General features: G+C 33.1%; 2 protein-coding genes across 5 annotated transcripts; one reads left to right on the forward strand and one right to left on the reverse strand.

Moving 5' to 3' along the window:
- Positions 1-7,354: 7,354 nt before the first annotated feature.
- Positions 7,355-11,186, forward strand: LOC133805003 (LRR receptor-like serine/threonine-protein kinase RGI2). Its single transcript, XM_062243100.1, has 2 exons — positions 7,355-10,470; positions 10,575-11,186. The coding sequence occupies exons 1-2, from the start codon at positions 7,653-7,655 to the stop codon at positions 11,009-11,011; spliced, it is 3,255 nt and encodes a 1,084-aa protein (XP_062099084.1). The 5' UTR covers positions 7,355-7,652; the 3' UTR covers positions 11,012-11,186.
- An 829-nt stretch (positions 11,187-12,015) lies between these two features.
- Positions 12,016-21,554, reverse strand: LOC133805004 (uncharacterized). Of its 4 annotated transcripts, XR_009878745.1 has the most exons (11): positions 21,243-21,554; positions 21,059-21,124; positions 19,645-19,725; positions 19,485-19,538; positions 19,336-19,404; positions 17,967-18,029; positions 17,644-17,726; positions 17,493-17,558; positions 17,307-17,388; positions 16,588-16,643; positions 12,016-12,215 (listed from the first exon to the last, which is right to left on the reverse strand). XR_009878745.1 is itself a non-coding variant. In XM_062243103.1 (10 exons), exons 1-9 carry the CDS (start codon positions 21,474-21,476, stop codon positions 17,346-17,348), a joined length of 759 nt encoding a protein of 252 aa, XP_062099087.1. In that variant the 5' UTR covers positions 21,477-21,554; the 3' UTR covers positions 12,019-12,215; positions 17,307-17,345. The 4 variants fall into 4 exon arrangements, 3 of the variants coding, with proteins under 3 accessions (XP_062099087.1, XP_062099086.1, XP_062099085.1); XM_062243103.1 differs by lacking the exon at positions 16,588-16,643 and having other exon boundaries at positions 12,019-12,215; XM_062243102.1 differs by lacking the exon at positions 12,016-12,215 and having other exon boundaries at positions 16,314-16,643.
- Positions 21,555-22,050: the final 496 nt, after the last annotated feature.

Below are 22,050 nucleotides of genomic sequence, written 5' to 3' on the forward strand. Positions count from 1 at the left end.
TACTCAAACCACTAAAATACCATTAATCAATACTTACAAATTCCCAATCTCAAATTATAATATTCCCAAAATACCCCTAGGCTCTTCCCGAGCCAGGTATTTAATCCCGTTGTGACTTTTAAACTAATTAGCTCCCTAGGACCGTCTCGGCACGTGCATCACAATTATATCACCGTTATACCATAAATTTCACATATATTACGTTTATGCCCTCAGCGGGCTAAAATTACCAATTTACCCCTAACAATCAAACGGGGCCCACATTATTATTTATTCCACCTAAACATGCATTCTAATCACATATTCATTTAAATTCACATAGATTAACACAGTATAACAATTATTGCCCTCCAGGCACACTAATCAAGGCTCCAAGCCTGATTAGCAAATTTGGGTCGATACAGTTACCTCCACAGTCGGGTTACTAGCAGTATTGTCTTGAGTATTCCTTCCAGGGAGTTCATTGCCAGTGTTTGCCCTGGGCCTTGGCTGGGCCTACTGAGCCCCTTGTTCGACCCTTCTAGCGGTCATCCTCTGGGCCTTCGAGGTGGCGTCTGGACCTCGACGGCCTGCCTAGAAAATTCTTCATTGCGCCTTGTGGCCTCTGCCAATTGCTGACGTGGTTAGCGATTCTCCAGCTCCACGATGGGAATGTACCTCTCAGATTATAATAGAGGTCCTCATCGGACCTGGGAGCGGGCGTCCCCCTGGAGTCAGATGATGCACTCCCCTCGTCTAGGTCGTGGTCTGTCATTGGTTGCTTCCCATGCCTCCGTGGGTAATCTTTAGTGTGAGGAGTTTGCTCCTCAGGTATTTGGGGCAATGGTCTCTCACCAGCTCCTGGGTTATTCGCACGGCCATTGGTAATACAGGAGGTTTCTGATTAAACATTCCAAAGATTTGCTTAATGCTCTCAATGAAAGCACCAAACTGTTGACGTTGTTTTTCATCAACTTAAATCTGAAGAGCACTAAAAAAAGATTCAGAAAAAAAGAAAAGAACAGTCGGGTTTTTACTTGGTTCAGCTGTTAAAAATCTGCCTAGTCCACGAGTTAATATTATTAATTCGTAATACTCTCTTAAAGATTTCTCAGAGCAATTCAACAGAGTAATCTCAGTACCAGATTATGCGTGCCTACAAATGAAAAATATCATGCTATTTATATGCTTGGTTAGGAGAATATCTTCTCTTGATTCAGGGAAGTTACAACTGATTATTCTAATCTGAAATAAATGTAATTAAATGCAATAAATACATAATATCCTATGATAATTGAGATTTAATTATCAGATAGAAACAAATCCTTAAAGAATATGGATCTCCTAATAGCTACAGTATGGAAAATGCGTTGCTGACCTCGAATGTGAGGTTAACGCGCTTTCGAGATCGACATAAATTCGAGCTTGTTAATTCAGTCAGCCTCCTCCTCAGCTGGTGGTTTCATCGAACTCAGTCTTTGTAGACCAATACCTTCGAGCTTGCAACTAAGGCTCGAATAACACCCATATGCGTCGAAGAAGATTTGTTCTTTCGAGCTTGATGCTTAAGCCTCGAGCCTTTTAAACTTGTGCTCAAATCGCCAACAAGAACAAGTCAGGAATCATGCATATTTATACAAGTGTTCAGCCACTGCTTGTTATTTTCGAGTTTACGCTTTACGAGCCTACATTTCGAGACTCATTTATTCATTCTCGAAAGTTGGGTGTAACAATAGTATTAATATAAACAAAACCAATTAAGCTAAAAAATAATAATTAAATTACAAAAAAAAACTTCCAATTTAATAAACTTAATTAAGAGTAAAACTATGGCATAAACCAACTTTTATACAAAAACATGTGATACTAAATCTATAAAATTATAAATTCTTTAAAAAAAGGCATAAAATAAGTTTTTTTTTTTAAAAATTAAATCCATATTTTTTATACTTGATTAAAAAGGCATATAAAATATAATTTCCACTTTTATATAGACTAGCAATCAATCTACTAGCCCTCCATTGAGCCTAGCTCACAAATTTTTTGGCTCTTTAATTACACGTGTTAGTTTTTTTTTCAGTAATTAAATGTGTTAGTTATATATGCATATGTACTGTTCTTTGTTCTTTCTGGGAGGCTCAAATCCTGTTAGAAAATTTCTGATGCATCTCCAGTGTGAATTCTTAGTATTTATCTTAAGAGATTTTTAAGTGCCAAAGTTAGGAAGAGGAAGAAAAGAGAATTTCCTTTTTAATAGATTTTATTTTATTTTCGTTAATTAATAAATAAAAACTAAGGCCATTTGGTCTTATTAAAAATATTTTAATTAAATTTGAACTCGTTAAACATTTTTAACCATATTATAAAATAGCATGGTTGACTTGTAATTTTTTAAAATGGGTCTAAACTAGAATAAAACTTATACAACGAGGACACCAAAGTTCAACTAGAATAAGATCCTTTTAATTCATGTTGTTGAAAACTTTATGTGTTAGTATTAAATTGAATAAATTTTATTAAAGCAAGATCTCTATAAATATATATAGTGCATACATCAAAATTACAATCCAATATATTTGGTTCAACAACCTACATCAAAATCAAAATCAAACACTAAATTAAAACTATATACAGTATGTTCATGATATTATATTATAATAATCCCTGGGAAAAAAAACTAAGCCTGCTGAATCTGGAGAACTTCTAGAGACTACCCTTAATCTATAAAGATAAGTATAAAATAGAAATTTATAAATTAATTATGTAAAAATAATAATCCACTAAATAAAGAGAAAAACGTTAAGGTGGTGCATCTAGCCAGATGGAAACCAAACAATATTAACCAACAGAAAATACAATTGCATCAAATCAAATCAAATGATAATCATCCAATGATAAACATAAATTTATGTTTATGCAATGCTATATTCTGCTTCATGTTCACCTAATTAGCTTCAATTTACATCTCATTAATGATTGATATTGCTACTTCAAGCAAAGCATTTAACCCACATCGCTTTGGTATATTATATGGTGATTATTTTCTTCTTCAAAAATACCTATTGGAGAAAGGTGATGTTTAATTATATGTATTCCCTTAATTCAAGTTTTGTGTTTTTTATCATTCAAGTAATAGGTATAACTATTGTTTAACACTATAATTTATATAAGTATGAGTTTACATATAAAAGTTTAATATGTAATCTACCTCCCTAGTGGGTAGATGTATCTAGTGCTATCATACATATGAGATTATGCTAGTTTTACATCAATGTCTAATTTTCTTTTTCGATGTCGATTATTTTTGCACTGACATTTCTTGACCGATGTTTATCATCCAATTTGTAGAAGTGTTAGCAATAATTGCAGATATTTAATACTATTGAAAACAGATAGTTATGTCCATTCTACTCTTTTCTTTTCCATATTTCGTTTAAATCATAATTATCTCAATATGGCTAACAAATTTTATTATATTCTCCTCAAAATCAAATTTTAAATTCATTACATATATAATGCCTATCCATCATCATCACACGTGTGAATGTGATATAATAAAAAACATTCATATTGGAAAGAGACTGATCTTTTAGGGCTATATGATAATTTTATAATAAAACTAATACTTATATATTAAAATAAAATTTTATTTTTGTATAGATATTCGATGCATGCATGTATAGCAGCAGAATTAATAATATAACAATATACATACAATGCTTTTCGTTAGACTTGTACACATTCTGACCAGACCATTAAGCAAAAGGATCATAATATTATGTACTACTATTGTCAAGGCCACATGTGTGAATTGTCATATAGTGATTTTGCCAATATGAACTAAATGCTTTTGGTCCCATTGATACTTCTCTTGTAGCTAGCTATATCACATACAAAATACAGCACAAAAATTTAACACCAAACCGGGACACACATGGACCACGGAAAATAAAATTGTACTATATATATATAGTGTATTTAGGGTTTCGATCTTCTTAATTCTCTTGATAAAATTATTATGTCTTTTTTTTTTTTTTTTCTTTTCTCTAAGAACAATCCAATCCGTATATGTAATATGGGCAGCAGTGGTCCACGGCCAATGATATATCCCTGTACAAACTAGGTTGCTGACCCTTGTAGTTTATATCTTGTATAACTCAGAACAACTGTCATTTGTCTAGACCTAGCTAGATTCTGTACATGTGCAAGTGTTGAGTTTCTAGTACGTAACACAAACCTACAATAACTTCTCTCTTTTGTTTGTTTGTTTGTTTGCAAACACTATCCTCTTCTTCTTGTTATCTTACACACAGATTAACCAACCGGTCACTCCATGCATGCATTTTTGTTTGGCCAATTAACTTCTTTCCTTTCATAGAGTTACTGTGCATAATAGTCCTATTTTGATATTTCTTTTTTTTTACAAAACGGTTTTCCAGACACACTGACACTGATCTGATGAGAATTTCTTATACCCTATCAAACAATTTTGAAATGTTGTCTGGATTCCAAAATAGATATTATTTTGCAAAGTGGTTCGACTCTAAACATAGACCATTTTATAATGTCACTATATATGCAAAATGATATTTTTTTGAATTTTTTTTACAAAATGTTCTAGATAATGTCAAGAGTGTAAAAAATCTTTTACAGATTGTCAAGAATTTTCAATAGGGTAATAAAATAAAAACTATTTTGTCAAACAATCCTTATAAGATATCCTTCTATAAAAGTTTAGTACGGCCTAATTAATGTGTGTGTGTGTTTTTTTAACTTTTTAGTTTTAGAAAAGAAGCTTGATGACTGAGGGCATAATCAAGGGCAACCTTTAATTAAGCATCTCTAACTAATTATTACCAAAACTTTTTAAATATGTAAAGTCCGAAGTGTCACATGAGAAATGAAAGAATTACTTTCACTTTGTAGAGGACCCTCGTCAATTAGACAATTACCCCTTTTGATGCCATGATTTTGTCTGTTTTAACTATTTTAACCTTCACAATTTTATAACAAGACCAAAGCGAAACATTTATTCTACATAGCAAAGTGATGAGCGAGTTGTTTTTATCTTCTAAGGAATAAATCGCTCTTACCATAACTTTGTTCTCTAATCATTTTTAATTTAATATATATATTTATGTGTAAACAACTGCATAGTGTAAAAAAAAATATGTTCCCTTTTAGTGTACGTTTCCAAACATTACATCATATTAAAAAATATAATCATTATAGATTAATGTCAAGAGTTAATCATTTTATAATATCTCTTTGCAAAATGTATCTTCTTTTGATAATTTTGTAAAATAACCTCCAGATAAAGTGTCGAGAATTCTAAAGAGAGGATGCCAAGAATTTTTGAATAAGTCTCAAGGAGTACCGAGAGTATCTAAACTGTTATTTTACAAAAAATTTATCAAAACAAAACTATTATTATTATGATCATTTTTACTGTATTTTGTAATAATATAGAGTAAAAGAAAGAATAAATAGAAGTGAAGAGATGAATATATTATGTTATGAAGAAGAAGAAGAAGAAGAGTGTCGGTCGGCGGTAATTGTGGTTGGGGAATCAGTTGCCCCCACCACCCCATACTAACTTTTATCTCACCAATGGGCCACACAATCCCTAAATAGATATGCAACTTGTTTATATTTCCCATCACTTCACATCTCTCAGACCCACTTCGATCAACTATCATTTTCCTTCTTTTTTCCTCTTCTGTTTGTATGTTATCCTTTTTTCAAAATTCCCCTTCATAAATTTCAATTTAATTATTTCACATTTATATTGTCTAATGTCTTCTTCATAACAAGGACCCCTCATATATACTATAGCTGGAAATTATTCATGAAACAAATGTTTCACGTTCTGGATCAAATTAAATTGTTGAAAAACCTCTATATACTCTCATATCTCATTTATTCCGATATAAGTGTTCATCATTGTGAAAATGGAAATATTTGTCAAGTCATAGTACTAGGAATTTTAACATTTCCCTACCAAGCATTATTTTTGGAATGCAAAAGTCTTGGTCTTGTACTTATGCATGTTTATTCTTATTGCAATTATTTTCATCGATTTTTTTCGTGTTTGGTTAAATAGCCTTTTTTTATAGTCATTTTGCTTAATAATCTTGTTTTGATAACTTTGTGCAAAATAATCTTCTACACATCCCAAATACTAAAAAATTATCGATACTTCGTGTGGATTTTAAACAGAAGCCGTTTTGTAAAATATTATCAAAAGAATACCATTTTATAAAGTATCAGGGTCTACTCTTATACATATTGCTATGCATTGTTTGTGTAGACACTAGAAAGGTTCATGCATTGGAAAGGAAAAGAGTCTTCTCTAAATTAGGCATGGACCTACACCATTGTCCCTTCTGAAAATCACTTCTAACTCACATGACATGAACAACTTTATCAAATATATATGAGTCGATTATGAGGCCTTACCATACTTGTGACACATAAAAAAGTTATAGTGCCTACCTTTCGTTTAATTTATTCAATATAAATTTATATATTATATGTTTCTTCTTCTTTTTTTGGGGTGTTTTGGTGCTACTTTGTCCTTTTCATTAAGTGGATTGTGATGCAATTTATTGACGAAAAAAATGAAAGATGGGCAATCGATGTATGAAAACCTTTGAGAACTAAAAGTTATATGTTTGTCAAACACTTTGTTTCGTACAAAATAAGTGTTGAATTGCCAATATTATATAATAAACATTTGAAAACATTATTCATAATAAGAAAGAGTGTTGTCATACCCTTTCATTTTTTATTTATGGAGAATATTTACATGTCAAACTCCATTAATGACAATGGTAGTCATTGGTAAAGTGAAAAGATAAAGAATATATCCCATATAATATATATATATATATATTTATATATACACATGATTTTCTTATTTAAATTACTATAAAGCTTACCTCATAGTGAGTTTTGAGAGACTTTACTGTAGAAATCCAACATATAGCAGATATTGCAATATGTAGAATTGGTTAACTTTCAGTACAGGGTAAGATGAAATTTTAGGGGATAATAATATTTATATTATATAATTTGATAAACTAGTGATCATTTATCAAATTTACATATATGTAATATGTGTGTGTGTGTATATGTATATTTATATATTGTCTTGTTGTAATTTCTGTTGCATGAGAAGTAAAAAATAGAAAATGGGAAACAAAATATCTCATGCAGCCAATAGAGATATGAAAGTGAATGGTAAACACATCCAATTATTGAAAAAGTAGACATGACTCGTGTAGCCCCAATCATGGAAACTTGAATCATGTCCTTTGATACTCAATTTCCTTAATTATTTATTATTATTATTATTATTATTATTATTATTAAAAATAAAAAAGGTACATCATCTCTGCATTTCAAGCCTCAAACTGATCTGTCCCTCCCAAGTCCAGTCCTTTGTTCCAACCAATCTACTTTAGGCATGCTGTTCCTGAAAAGAAAGAGCATTTTGAAGACCTTCAAGTGTACAGATCATAATTCTTCTTCATCAATTTTGAAAGGAACTATAAGTTCATAATTTCCACTACTACTCATTATCCCACAAATGAGGGAACCAGTATAGCTCAAAATAAGATGAGATATAACAGTAGTATTACCTGCCACTGTTATTACCAACATTTCTAACCATGATAGAAAATTCAGTATTATTCACTTTCTTTCTCTTGTCTCTCACCATTTCTGGGTTTCTAAACACAACTTCTGCTCTGAACCAAGAAGGTCTGTCCTTACTTTCATGGCTCTCAACTTTCAATTCCTCTTCCACATCTTCTGCATTTTTCTCTTCATGGAATCCAACCCACCCAAATCCATGCAAATGGGATTATATCAAGTGTTCAAGTAATGGTTTTGTCTCAGAAATCTCAATCACCTCAATCAACATTCCCACCAGCTTTCCATCTCAGCTCCTCTCCTTTAATCATCTCTCTTCTCTTGTTATCTCAAATGCAAACATCACTGGAATCATTCCAACCTCAATTGGAAACTTGTCATCACTTGTTATCTTAGACCTCAGCTTCAATGCTCTCACAGGAAATATCCCAGAAAGCATTGGAAAACTATCAAAACTCCAGTTGTTGTCATTGAATTCAAACTCACTTCATGGTGGAATTCCTTCAGCCATTGGGAACTGCACGAAGCTCCGGCAGCTTGAGCTGTTTGACAACCAGCTTTCTGGCAAGATTCCAGCTGAGATGGGCCAATTGGAGGCCCTAGAAATCCTCCGGGCTGGCGGGAACCCAGGTATCCATGGAGAAATCCCAATGCAGATATCCAATTGTAAGGGACTAACTGTGCTGGGACTTGCTGATACAGGAGTGTCAGGGCAGATTCCAAGTAGCATAGGAGAGCTTAAAAATCTCCAGACACTTTCAGTGTACACTGCTAACTTATCAGGTAATATCCCACCAGAGATTGGCAACTGTTCATCTTTAGAGAACTTGTTTTTGTATGAGAACAAGCTCTCTGGTGAGATTCCTGTTGAGTTTGGCCTCATGAAAAACCTCAAGAGACTCTTCATATGGCAGAACAATCTATCTGGATTCATTCCTGATGCTCTGGGGAACTGCTCTGCTTTGATGGTTATAGACATCTCATTGAATCTTTTGAGTGGTGAAATTCCAGCCTCTCTTGTCAATTTATTATCACTCGAAGAGCTTCTCTTGTCTGACAATGAGATTTCTGGAGAGATACCACGGTTTATAGGCAATATCACCAGTTTGAGACAACTTGAATTAGACAATAACAGACTAACTGGAATGATTCCATCCACCATTGGAGAACTGAAGGAACTTAATCTGTTTTTTGCTTGGCAGAATCAGCTTCAAGGCAGCATACCCTCAGAGTTGGCCAACTGCAAAAAGCTTCAGGCATTGGATCTTTCAGGGAACCAACTCACCGGGCCAGTTCCAAAGTCACTATTTAATCTCAAGAACTTAACTCAGTTGTTGTTAATCTCAAATGGGATTTCAGGTGAGCTTCCATCAAATATAGGGAACTGCCTCAGTTTAATCCGTTTAAGGCTAGGATCAAACAACTTCTCTGGACCAATCCCAGCTGAGATTGGACACCTGCGTCGTCTAAGCTTCCTCGAACTGTCCAAAAACCGCTTCTCCGGAGAAATTCCTCAGGAACTAGGCAACTGCACTCAGCTGGAAATGGTTGACTTGCATGCAAATGAGCTTCAAGGAGTGATTCCTTTATCTTTTCAATTCCTCTCTTCTCTTAATGTTTTAGACCTTTCCATGAACAAAATTTCTGGCAACATTCCTGATAGTCTAGGCAAACTAACCTCCTTGTATAAATTGATGCTTAGTGGGAATTGGATTAGTGGCAGTATTCCAAAATCACTTGGACTCTGTACAGATTTACAGTTGTTGGATTTGAGCAGAAACAAACTTTCTGATTCAATCCCAGATGAGATTGGTCAATTACAAGGCCTAGATAATCTCTTAAACTTGAGCTGGAATTCTCTAAGTGGTTCAATCCCAGAAAGCTTTACAATTCTCTCAAAGCTTGCCAGCTTAGACCTCTCTCATAATCACTTGACTGGAAGCCTTAAAGTTTTGAGTAGTCTAGACAACCTTGTCTTTTTAGATGTCTCATACAATGATCTTTCTGGGCCCATTCCAAATACCAAGTTCTTTGAAGATCTTCCCAATAGTTCATTTGCTGGGAATCAAAATATCTGCCTAAAAAGAAGCGAGTGTCACATTAGTAGTGATATTCATGGAAAGAGATCAACCAGAACTCTTGTTGTTTCTATTCTTTTGAGCCTAACGGCTACTATCTTGCTTGTCCTTGCTTCCATAACTTCATACATCAGAGTTTGTGGGAGCACGAGCAACGATGATGAAAATGGCTTAGATTGGGATTTCACTCCATTTCAAAAGCTCAACTTCTCTATCACTGATATCCTTACCAAGCTGTCAGATTCAAGCATTGTTGGGAAGGGTTGTTCTGGCGTGGTTTATCGCATTGAGACTCCTTCAAAGCAGGTTATTGCAGTGAAGAAGCTGTGGCCCGCAAGTAGTAATAGCGAGGTTCCTGAGAGGGACTTGTTTTCTGCTGAAGTTCAAACTCTTGGTTCTATTAGGCATAAGAATATATTGAGGCTTTTGGGGTGCTGCAACAATGGGAGAAGTAGGATGCTCTTGTTTGATTATATCAGTAATGGGAGTTTGTCTAATTTACTCCATGAAAAGAAGCTCTTCTTGGATTGGGATTCAAGGTACAAGATAGTACTTGGAGCAGCTCATGGCTTAGCTTATCTTCACCATGATTGTATTCCTTCAATCGTTCACCGTGACATTAAGGCTAACAACATCTTGGTAGGACCACAGTTTGAAGCTGTTCTAGCAGATTTTGGCCTCGCAAAGCATGTTAACACCTCCGAAAGTTTCAGAAATTCAAGAACAGTTGCAGGTTCTTATGGTTACATTGCACCAGGTGAGTGTTTTGTGTATAGCTTTTGATCTTTTCCATTTGTCGTATCTGGATTATCGGGTCAAACTTAATATTATTATTTTCTTTGTGATCATAAATTTATGCAGAATATGGATACAGTTTTAAGATCACAGAAAAAAGTGATGTGTATAGCTATGGAGTTGTGCTACTAGAGGTCTTAACTGGAATACAGCCAACAGATAGTAGATTCCCAGAGGGATCCCACATCGTAAGTTGGGTTAACAAAGAAGTTCGCGAGAGGAGAAGAGAGATAACATCAATCCTCGACCAACAACTAATTCTCCGATGTGGGACTCAAATCCAAGAGATGCTTCAAGTGTTGGGAGTGGCTCTCCTCTGCGTGAATCCTTCACCAGAGGAACGACCAGCCATGAAAGATGTCACATTAATGATCAAAGAAATACGACATGAAATTGAGGAAAACCATTGTCAAAAACCAAGTCTTCTTGGCAATGAAACAGTAAAAAGCCCCAAACAAGAAGCAGCAACACTTCATTGCTCTAGTTTCTCTAAGTCACATTGATGCCTTCACCAATAATCTCTTTTAGAAGTCGATCAGCTTTTATGTTCATTAAAACTGTTTTCGTTAAGTATAATTTTGTATAGATTAGTAATAGGGACCTTGTAACAGGCTATTACAAGACATCATCTTCCCTCTTTTTCTTTCACTGCTATTCATCCCCTTGCTTTGTCCAAAATGAGGTCAGTTTGGTAAATTTACAAAGCAAGAAAATGAAGGGAAAAAAATGATAATAACATCTGAAGAATCCGTATAAGAATGAAAAAGTAATTCTATGAACTAATTATTGGTGGTGTGTGATAACAAGTACTGATTTTCAATCAATTACTTTGTTGTTTGAAACGTGATAGCTTGAGTATGACAACATATCATTGTGATGATACTATTGCATTATTTATTTATTGGCGATAGAACATTACTAACACTTATTACTATATAAGAACCTAGATCGATACTCTGTCACTTTTCCATAAAAGAATGTTTGTTTAGTTTTTTCCATTAATGCTAGTTATACATTCTCTTTAGCCAAAATAGTTAGACAACTTGGATCACTCCCTACATAATTAGCATCTTTGTATTCGTTCGGTTCTTTTTCGTGTCAAAGGTTATCTTTTATATGCCAAAAGTTATATTGTATGTACAAAAACTTAAATTTTATGTGTCGTTTTTAGTAAGTACATCAATTAAGGACACATATGACCTAATCTTTTACATATAAAATATTTTTTTTTTGTACATAATAAGAACTTACCCTTGGTGGCACCAAATCCAAGCCCCAGCCATCATAAGTTATTTTAATGCTTTATTTCATACATATTTGTTTGAGTTTTTTAAATTAAAAGAATGTATGTTTGGTTGGGAAGAAAAGGGACAGGGAAGAAACACTAGATTAGAAAAGTGAAAATATAAGGTTGTATGATAAGAGAGAAATAAAAATAGAATATTGAAAAGAAGAGAGTTAGGTGGGGCCACTAAATATTTTACTCACCACGGTAGAGAGAAAATAGGAAAGATGTTTTTCTTTTAAATATGAAATTACTAAATTAATTTTACAAACCAAATTTTAAATTAATAATATAAGGGCAATAAGTTACTTTAAAAATAAGTACTTTTCTTCTTCATATTCTCCTCCTGTATATTTAAAAGTCTAACAAATATACGGATCTAACAATAGTGCTTGGTTGCTTTGGCCAATTGAAGAGATTCTCTGCACACCAAACTATCTCTTATTATTTTGATATTTAACTTTGACATAAAACCAAACATTTAAAAAAATATATATTGTTATTACTAAGGTGTTAGGTGTTTAATGGTAACACTTAAAAAAATAATTTTTTATTTAATTAATTAAAAAATTGACAATTAAACAAAAAAAATGTATTTGGTAACTCTATTTTTATTTATTATTTTTTTTAATTTTAATTAAAATTTATTAAATTTTGAAAATATAATTTTTTTACTTTCAAACTTTTTTTAAACAGTTTTCAATTTTTTCTTCTTCTTCAAATCAACACCTCATATTGTTAAATAAAAAATAAAAATAAAAGTTATCAAACACGTTTATTATTTTTTGTTTTTAAAAACAAGAAACAAAAATAGTTACCAAACATATTTTTATTTTTTAAAAATAAAGAAATAAAAATAAAATAATATTTCTATTTTTGAGTTTAAAAAATTCAAAAACAAAAATTTTACCAAACGGACCCTAAATTATTAGCCTTTGGTTGAATAAAAAAAAAACAGTTAGTAGTAAACTTAAAATAAATTTATAACACCATTAGACTTATGTCCTATATCATATTTCAAACATAATAGTCATCACCGAATGACATCTTTCCACCAATACAAAAACATATCATAGAATCTTTCTTAACATCATCCCAAAAAGTAATTAAAAATAAGCAAGAAGCATCAAAGTCATGGCTAAGAGCTTTTAAGCAATACTACAACACTCCAACACTCATGAATGCTATAAAAAGACCTCACAGTTACAGACTTTCACTGTCCAAACAAAGAAATAACAAGTTTCCATCAACCCCATATGATTCCAAAATCCATAAAGGAAGGAGTTCACAGGCTACACTGAAATATCAAGGAGCAAACCAAATTTGACTGTTGTGGCTAAGCAAATTGTGGGGGCCAACTAGAAGGAGACATTGCTTTCAAGTCCCATCAAGTTAGCTTACTAGCTCTTGGCCAACTCAAAAATTAAATAAATAATGAAAAAACTAGGTTGTGGTGACATAGGTTTTGTTTGAGCATAACAATGAATATGATATAGATATACAATGAATATTATATAAGAATATAATAGGACCACTATACTATACTCTCAAGTTTCCCAACAATTATACTTTTTCCCATAGATAATGAGATTTCATGTTCCTTGTTCTTGGAAAGATACAGTGGTTTTAGTCATGTGACATTGAATCTCAGAGGCCCACTACTGATATATACATATTGTACCTTATCAAACTCCACTGGAAAACAATCAATACAAGCAACCTTCCACCAAATAAAATATCCCTCTAATTATTTGATATATCTTAAAGTAACAAGAATTCCACTAATAATGATTATTTAGCTGAATTGGTACATGGCCTTCTACTGTTTCCTCAAGTCCTTTAAAATCTTTTATTATAAAGAAAAAGCTAGCAATTAAAGCACTGCTAGGGAGGAGAAATTTCTTTTTATGTCTCTTCCCTGGTTGGCAAAAATTAAAAAACCCCACATTTCTATAAATTTGTTAAGGCTTTAGAAAATTAATAAGACAATTATAGAAGGAAATCATACAATAGAAAGGCAAAAAACTTATTTGCGAACTCAATAAAGCTTTAAACTTCATTAGATTGAATTCATGTAGTATAAAATTAGAAATTGCATATAATTAATCTTACAAGTATCAATTAAAAAAAGTAAATGAAAAATAAGTAAACCAAGATCCTAGAATTGAACAAATTATAGATAAAAAAAAGTGTATAAATCTCCTACAAACTTTTACACAGAGCTCCCACAAAATCAAGAGTCATTCATGTCTCAATTATAATCCAAAAGTAAGTCAATGTAAACTGACTGACAAACAAAAAGCAACCAACCTAATTGAAAAAGGAAATTTGAGTTTCTATCCTTATTGGACTCGTAAATCTAAAATGTGTCACCCTATACTAATATTACAAAATAATGTTATTATTTGCTTTGTTTCCAAAAATACCTCTTCTATCTTTTTAGCCTCCCTCTTCTTCTTTCTCCTCACTCTCTCTATTGGTTCATTCGCCGTTTCTCTTGGGAGAGCCATGGCAGCCACCACCACACCATCATCACCACCAAATCTCTTTAAAAAAACGTCCACGACTTTAGCACCCTACTCTATTTTTTCTTCTCTCTTAAATTATCTTAAATTATCTATGGAGACTAAAACAAAATACCCCATAATAGTATTTTATGATTTAAAAATTAAACTCATAAAAAATTCAATTAAAACACTAATTTATGCATTTTGAATAGATTTGTGTATGATTTTTTGCAATTTTTTAGATCTAAAATGTAAAAATTTGTTGAAAACTCGATGTGCCCTTAAAAATCATGATTTTCATGAAGAAAAAAAAACGATCTGTCTCGATGAAAATCGATGCCACCTCAATACACCACAATGAAATTCGATGCAATTCATTGAAAATGCATAATTTTTCCCCGAGTGTCTATTTAAGGTGATTTTTTTTAATTTGGGTATTTGATCTACACGTCTGAAATGTATACATATACATCGAAGTTGGGTATGATTTTAACCTTTAAACTTCTCAAATGTATATGTACATATCTCAAACATGTAGATCAAATACCCAAATTAAAAAAATAACACATCAGATGCACATTTGAGTGAAAAGTTATGAATTTCCAATTAATTGCATCGAGGTGAATCGATCTCAATGGGGCTTTAAAATCATGATTTTCATGATAAAACTCGATACAATTAATTAAAAATGCATGAGTAAAACACTTGTGTGTCTGTTTGAGGTGAATTTTCTTAATTTGGGTATTTTTGTTAGATCTACACGTTTGAGATGTGTACATATACATTTGAGAAATTTAAAGCTTTAAAACACCCCAAAATTCAAAACAATACCCCTATTTTTTTGAAGTTGGTTATGTTTTCATCCTTTAAACTTGTTAAATGTGTATATACATATCTCAAACGTGCAGATCTTGAAAAAATACACAAATTAAAAAATAAATCACCTCAAACGAACATCAAAGTAAAAAGTAATGCATTTTCAATGAACTGCATCGTGTTTCATCGAGTTAACATCGAATTTCATCGATTTTCATCAAGGCATATTGATTTTTTCATGAAAATCATGATTTTTAAGGGTCATGCATCGAGGTACGTTGAGGCGTATCAAGTTTTCTGCAAATTTATATGCTTCAAATCTAAAAGATCGTGAAAAATCTTAAAAATATTGAAAAAAAAAACCAAAAAATCATGCCTAGATCTATTCAAAATGCATAAATTTGTGTCCTAATTGAACTTTTAGTGGTTTAAAATCATCAAAAACTATCATGGGGTATTTTGTTTTAGTCTTCATGGATAATTTAAGAGAGAAGAAAAAAACGGAGGAGAGTGTCGAAGTTGTGGACGTTTTTTTCAAAGAAATTTGGTGGTGATGATGGTGTAGTGATGCCTGCCATGACTCTCCAAAGAGAAACGAAAAGTGAACAAAGAGAGGGAGGGAGAAAAGAGAAGATAGAAGAAGAGAGAGGCTAAAAAAATAGAAGGGGTATTTTTGGTAACAAAGCAAATAATAACATTATTTTGTAATGTTAGCGGGTTGCACTTTTTAGATTTATGAGGCCACAATATGGATGGAAACTCAAACTTCCCATTGAAAAAACATATGATATTTGTGAACCATATCTAGAGGTGTAGATAGAGAATCTTAAATTCTAATATTTTCTCTTTTTTCAGGTATTCACTGCATAAAATTTACCCAGTCTTAAATAAAAATCTTGAAGCTTATGTATCAAATTGTACATGTATAAAAATAAAAATAAACATAAAAATACAATTTTATGCAAAGCAAATAAATAAAAATACAAGTACATAGGTAGCATGTCATTTTCAGCTTTTTAAAAGGTTAAACTACTTCAACATTCTCAAGGATTCCAGCATATGACATCAAAACTTGAAATCTTTACCTGTCTATATCGATGTAGATGCATGTCTAATGATTAAACATGTGTGGTTTCAGATGTGAAATAATGATAAGATTTTTACTTTTTTTTTTAACTAGGGGATACTCTATATAGGTAGCATATGAAGGATAGGGAAATAGCAAATTCCCTTGTTTTCCTTGTTTAGAGTTCTGCATAGTTCAATGACTAGGCCTTTTGGTTACTTTTCCAGATACATTCTTATACAAATCCATAGTTGAACCTAATGGAGATGACTTTCTCATTGGACTAGCAAAAATTAGGCATGATCTCAAGAAAATCAAAACAAGAAATGGATATCATTACATTATCAATCCATCCTAACAGCCTAAGCAGGGCCAACAATAGTATTATACTAGTCTAACACTTACCCTTTTCAAGCAGGCCTTTATCAAACAAAGATCACATCACAGTACAAGTTATAGAGCTGCAAATGCAAAAATTAGAGGTTAAGACCTCTTTCTCAATTACGTTGAAGACTTTATTGAGAAGAAAAAAAATATTAATTACCTTGATTACAATAAGCATCTGGGATCAATCACTTTATCCAAATTACAACTTACGGAAGCAATCAACATTTATGATCCTTTTTTTATACACAAAACTATCTCAAACTCGCTTAGCGGGCCTAAGTTCAAAATTAGGGTTCATTGCCTAACAATTGCTATTAAAGTGTCCAGAAAGGACTCAAAACTTCAAATCTTGTGGCAAAAAACTACAGATCTGATCATTTGGGCTAACCTATCTTGGGAAAGATTGTTCTATTTATAGCTGAAGCATGTTAGAACAACTTTTAAGTTACATAATCAGGGTTGGGTGTGAACAGAAAAAGGAAAGCCCAGTTTGTCATGGGTGTGAACTCTTCATCTGAGGGAGGAAACTCAGATTGAATAATACTATAGATATACAAAAAAATGTGGAACTTACATCAAATATTGAACTTATATTACATGCTCAGTAAACAAAAAAAGAATTGAGAATTTACACCGAGAATAAGGAAACAACACAAAAAGGAAAGACAGATAAGTTAATTGTTAAATTCAAAGGTAAGAAACCAACTGCAGAACATGGGACAAGAAGTTCTACTCACATATTATGATAGCAATAAAGTTGAGCCAGGGTGTACAGATTAAAAACTTGTCTCAGGGTGCCACTTTATGCTGCATCCAACACTTTTTCACAAGGTAAAATAAATTAGAGCAAGTAGTCAAAGAAGAACCAGTGCATATCTGATGGAAAAACTAGAAACAGAGAACTAATTAAAAGGAGAAGATACCTTGGTTTCTGCACCGAAGACACTGGTTGCCCACTAAGAACACAATCTATTGCGAGGCTTAAGTCCCTTGATGAATTTAATAAAGCTAATTTACCATCAGAAAGAAATAAACATGCAACTGAATTTAGCAGAAAAAACAACAGTGTCCAACCTTCCAGTAACAGGAACACCATTACTTGGTCTGGAATCATCAAATTGTCCATGATACACTAGCTCAAATGGTCTCCGACCATCCTGTTAGAAGCTATTGTTATAGATGGACTAATAAATGCATGCATAAGCAAGTAAGCAAAATTCTACAGATTACCAACCAAGAATTTAAAAAACAACAGAACAACTAAATTATGCTAATAATCCAAGAAATATAATGCTTTATTAACATATGTGTGTGTGTGTATTTACACAATTCTTCTTTATAAGCTAGAACTAAGAGGTGCATTTGAGAATTTAATTTTTGCATCTTAGCTCAGTCACCTTTTTAAACAGGAAAAACTCAGGGGTGCAAACTGCCCCAAAATCTCTTGCAACATCTTGCGTCTGCATTAAACCACAGAAAGACATGTATTAGGATTACATGCTTCTGTCAAAAAATAAAAAACAAAAAAAAGATAAACAACAATAACAACCATGAAATACACATTTCAAGTAAAGCACTTTATGGTTATGCCAGTGTTAGGTGCAAGTTATCCTAATTAATTCCGTTCTATCTACTTCAACACAACAAAATTAAATCACAATCAACTGTAAACTCTCCTCAAGCCACCTTTGCTTCAGATAGTTTGACTTGCAACACTTATGTAGAACTCATTCCCAAAGCACTTGCCTGCGAAAGGAGGATGCCCAAGTGGTTATAGACCAACAACTAAGTTCATACTCAGTCAATGTGGGATCCTAACAATACATCTCCCTTTAGAGCCAACATTCATATCGACCCACTCTAGGCTTCTCCATGGTCCACGTTGTTCATAACCCAATAGGTGACTTCACCCAGGTTGCCCATTCTATGGCGTTGGTTCTAATAGAGAGTGTTGGCTTTGATACTATTGTCGTCACAACCACTTAGGTAGAGCTCACTCCTAAAAGACTTCCATATGAGAAGGTGCCTAAGTGATTAAATACCACAACTCTGCTTATACTTAGTTGATGTAGAATCCTAACATCTACATTGTCTATTAACTATGAAATCATAAATAAGTCATATTTGGATCACGATATGAAGAGATAGTGATTGATGTTCAAAATACAAAGTTATTGGTACATTCAAAGCATCACATCAACATGTAACCCAACGTGCTCATATATGTATGGTAAAGAACAAGTGTATGTAGGACTAGGAGGTTCAGCTAAGAGAAAGAAAATAGGTATCATTGTTGCTTTAGCTATTTGTTGGGCAATATGGCACAAAAGGAATAACATAATTTTTTAGGTGATAGAGGGAGTTCTTTCAAATATTTGGGACATAATCAAATTTTGGGTGGCTCTTTGGATCTTTATTCTTTAATACTAAAGATTTCAAAGTTTTTTTTCCCTTTCTGAGTGTATTAGAAATTGGCATCTCTGGCTGCAATATGAGATGATATCTTATCATCTTTTGTAATCTCCTTCTTTTTATTTGATATATTGATATCATCAAGAAAAAACCAAACAGGTTAATGCAGTTGTAATCAGAAAAGAACTAGATTAGTGAGAATTGAAATATAAGATCACTGCCCATATTATACAATAAGAAGAATTCTAAAAGACGGTGTGTGTAGAGAAAGAAAAACAGATGGAAGGAGATATAGATTAAAAGCATGGAAAAGAATGTACTTATAAACATTAGTATCAGCAGTATACAGTATACCTCATCATATAGATATGGGAAAGGATACTGAAAAAGTTTAGCATCTTCAGCCATGAATTCAGGTCCATCCTGTCAGTAACATTCCATGTTGGACAATCAGACAATATATTCAACCGAGCTCTAATCCAAAATTATGGAGTTACTACAACCTGTGGGTGTGTAGAGGCAGAATTTGAAGATATCGCAACAACCGCAAGTCCTTTCTGCAGTAAATATAATCACATTTTGTGGTAGTAGTTGTGTACATCCACTCATATAGGTTTTAAAAGAAAAAAAACAAGCAAGGAAAGATGCAGAAAATTGTCTCACCTTCATGTAAAAATTAGAAAGCTTCACAAAATCTTTCTTCAAGAGTTTAACAAATGGGCAGTGGTTGCAGATAAACATAACCTGCACTACCAAATCAGTTTGTTAGAAGAATCTCATAATTTTCTATATTAAAGGAAAAGATCAGAATTACATATTTTGGTAGGTAGTTTCACGTTATGATCCGGCTTAATGAATCACATAGTTGTTTTACTTTCACATGGTAACAAAATTTACCTTTCTTATCATGACCCTACTAAGAAAAACCACCCTCCTTTCAGTGAAGTGATATTGTGGAGATTTTGATTCAAGGATTATCACTTGTACACTAGCTATACATAATGAATAATCCTGAGTAATTAACCTCTCAAAGAATCCTAGATTAGCCTCAAAACCCTCTCAATTATCTCTCAGATGATACCAATTAACAAAATAGAAAACAATTAAACAAGAGACAGAAATCATCATCGTCTGAATATCATATATCCACAGCGACCACAATCAGAGAGACTCTACTAATGCCTGACAAAATTTACAAGAGAACTCTGTTTTCACAACACCCTTTCTCACTTTACAACAAAGTAAATGATATGTTTCTTGACTGTCTCTCAGCTTAGAAAATATCTATCATAACCCTAAGATTCCCATTGTTATAACAACTTGAAGCATGTGCAGCCCTCTAACATAAAACAGGAAGCAACGAGCTTTGACTAAATCTCAGTCCCATTAGTTCATTATCCTGACTGATCCTTCTCAGTATAACACTGATTTTGAGTCTCCCCATTTACAGTAAAGATTAAGAAGTGTAGCTCGACATAGAACCATACCAGATTGAACATTATACATTAAATGTGAACTTCAAGAATCTTAGAAACATTCTGCTTAGGTAGAAGAGTCTCTTTACAAAAAACCTCGAATTCGAAAATCAAGAATATGGATAAGGAACTTTGGCTTCTAATTATTGATGCCTTCTCAGTTATTGAAATTTCAATTTTCATCCAGCTCCTCCCTCCCTCACTAGAATCTCAGATTCAGTCAAGCTAAACTCTTCTACAACATTTTTTTGGCCATATTAACATGTTTGTACATCTTTCCTTGTTGAGCACAAAAGCATAGTTCTACTGCAATTTAGCAGTCATTGATCAAATTGAAAAGGTTTAGCATTCAAATATTTGGGCATTTCATATAGACATATTTTAGTTCCCCCTCTACGGCTTTACGTTAATGACTTATGACAGAAAAAAGTTTGACAAGAAACTCCATTAACATGACAATTCTATTGATTGTCCATCCAAAAAACTCAAAAGGCATAAACTTCAGCCAACGATGACAAATACAAGCTAACATGATTGCAACGTAGAAACAGAACACAAACAAAACGAAAAAGGCTAGAGAGAGAGAGAGAGAATGTACGCACCAGTAAAGCAGGATATGATTCAAAATCCTCCAATGTCCAAACTTTCCCAGTAAGAGGCTCTGGAAGCTAAACAAAACGACAATCCAAAACCCCCATTAATGTCCAACATTTTAAATTTTCGACTGAATTTGACAAAACTAAAGATAGCCCAGATAAATACATTCCAGTAAAAACCTTAAAGGACCTGAAAATCTGCAGCTCTGAAGCCCAAGGAGACCCCTTTAGACTCGGTCCTAGCGGCTCGAACCAGAAGCTTTCTTGAAGATAAAGAGCTCCGCAGCTGCAGAGGAGCAAAGCTCAATTTACAGAATGAGGATGGCGACAGGAACTGAGACCCCTTTGCTGCCAAAATGCAAGGTGGGCTCAGCAAACGTATCCCAACCGAGTTCGCGCTAGCAAAAGCAGCAGGAGCAGCCATGTCTGATAAGGTGAGCTTTGCTGGCCTAACGTGCAGTGTAAATTGTCGAAGCTATTATACTGGGCTTGATAACTAATTATGAGAAAAGATTTTTAATAGAGATTGTAAAAAGAGAAAATTATGGAATACACCGTATAAACAAAAAAAAATTGAAATATACCATGCTTTACATTTATACAGTTTCTTATTTCAATTTTACCCTAAATTACTATTATTTTTTTAATACAATTTTAAATCAAATAAAAGTTAAAGGTAAAATAAATTTATACTATCTCATCTCTCTTTTTACGATACCCTATAAGTTATCTCTCTCTTACTTTACTCTCCCAACCTCTTCATCTTTCTTTTTTCTTATTTTGATTTTTTCCTCTCATCCCTTCTAATCATCCATGGCAGTGAGATTGATTATTTGATTGTCAACATGTTTCTTCTATCATTTTCATTTTCCTTTGTTATCCCTAAAATGGCAGTCACCCATTCAGGATCTACATGTCGTGCTATGAAGGAAGGGGGCGATGGGTGGCTCAGGTGAGTCTAAGGAGGCCGAAATTGGTGGTTCCGGTGGGTCGAAGGA

The sequence above is a fragment of the Humulus lupulus genome, chromosome X, assembly GCF_963169125.1.
Source record: "Humulus lupulus chromosome X, drHumLupu1.1, whole genome shotgun sequence".
Classification (NCBI taxonomy): Eukaryota; Viridiplantae; Streptophyta; class Magnoliopsida; order Rosales; family Cannabaceae; genus Humulus; species Humulus lupulus.

Coding starts and splice junctions, on each gene's coding strand:
- LOC133805004 (XM_062243103.1), bottom strand. CDS start 21,476: ATGGCTGCTCCTGCTGCTTTTGCTAGCGCGAACTCGGTTGGGATACGT. Junction 19,405..19,484: donor CTGCCTCTACACACCCACAG/GTTGTAGTAACT, acceptor TGTTACTGACAG/GATGGACCTGAATTCATGGC. Junction 17,727..17,966: donor AGTTTTTCCTGTTTAAAAAG/GTGACTGAGCTA, acceptor AGCTTCTAACAG/GATGGTCGGAGACCATTTGA.
- LOC133805003 (XM_062243100.1), top strand. CDS start 7,653: ATGATAGAAAATTCAGTATTATTCACTTTCTTTCTCTTGTCTCTCACC. Junction 10,471..10,574: donor TTATGGTTACATTGCACCAG/GTGAGTGTTTTG, acceptor AAATTTATGCAG/AATATGGATACAGTTTTAAG.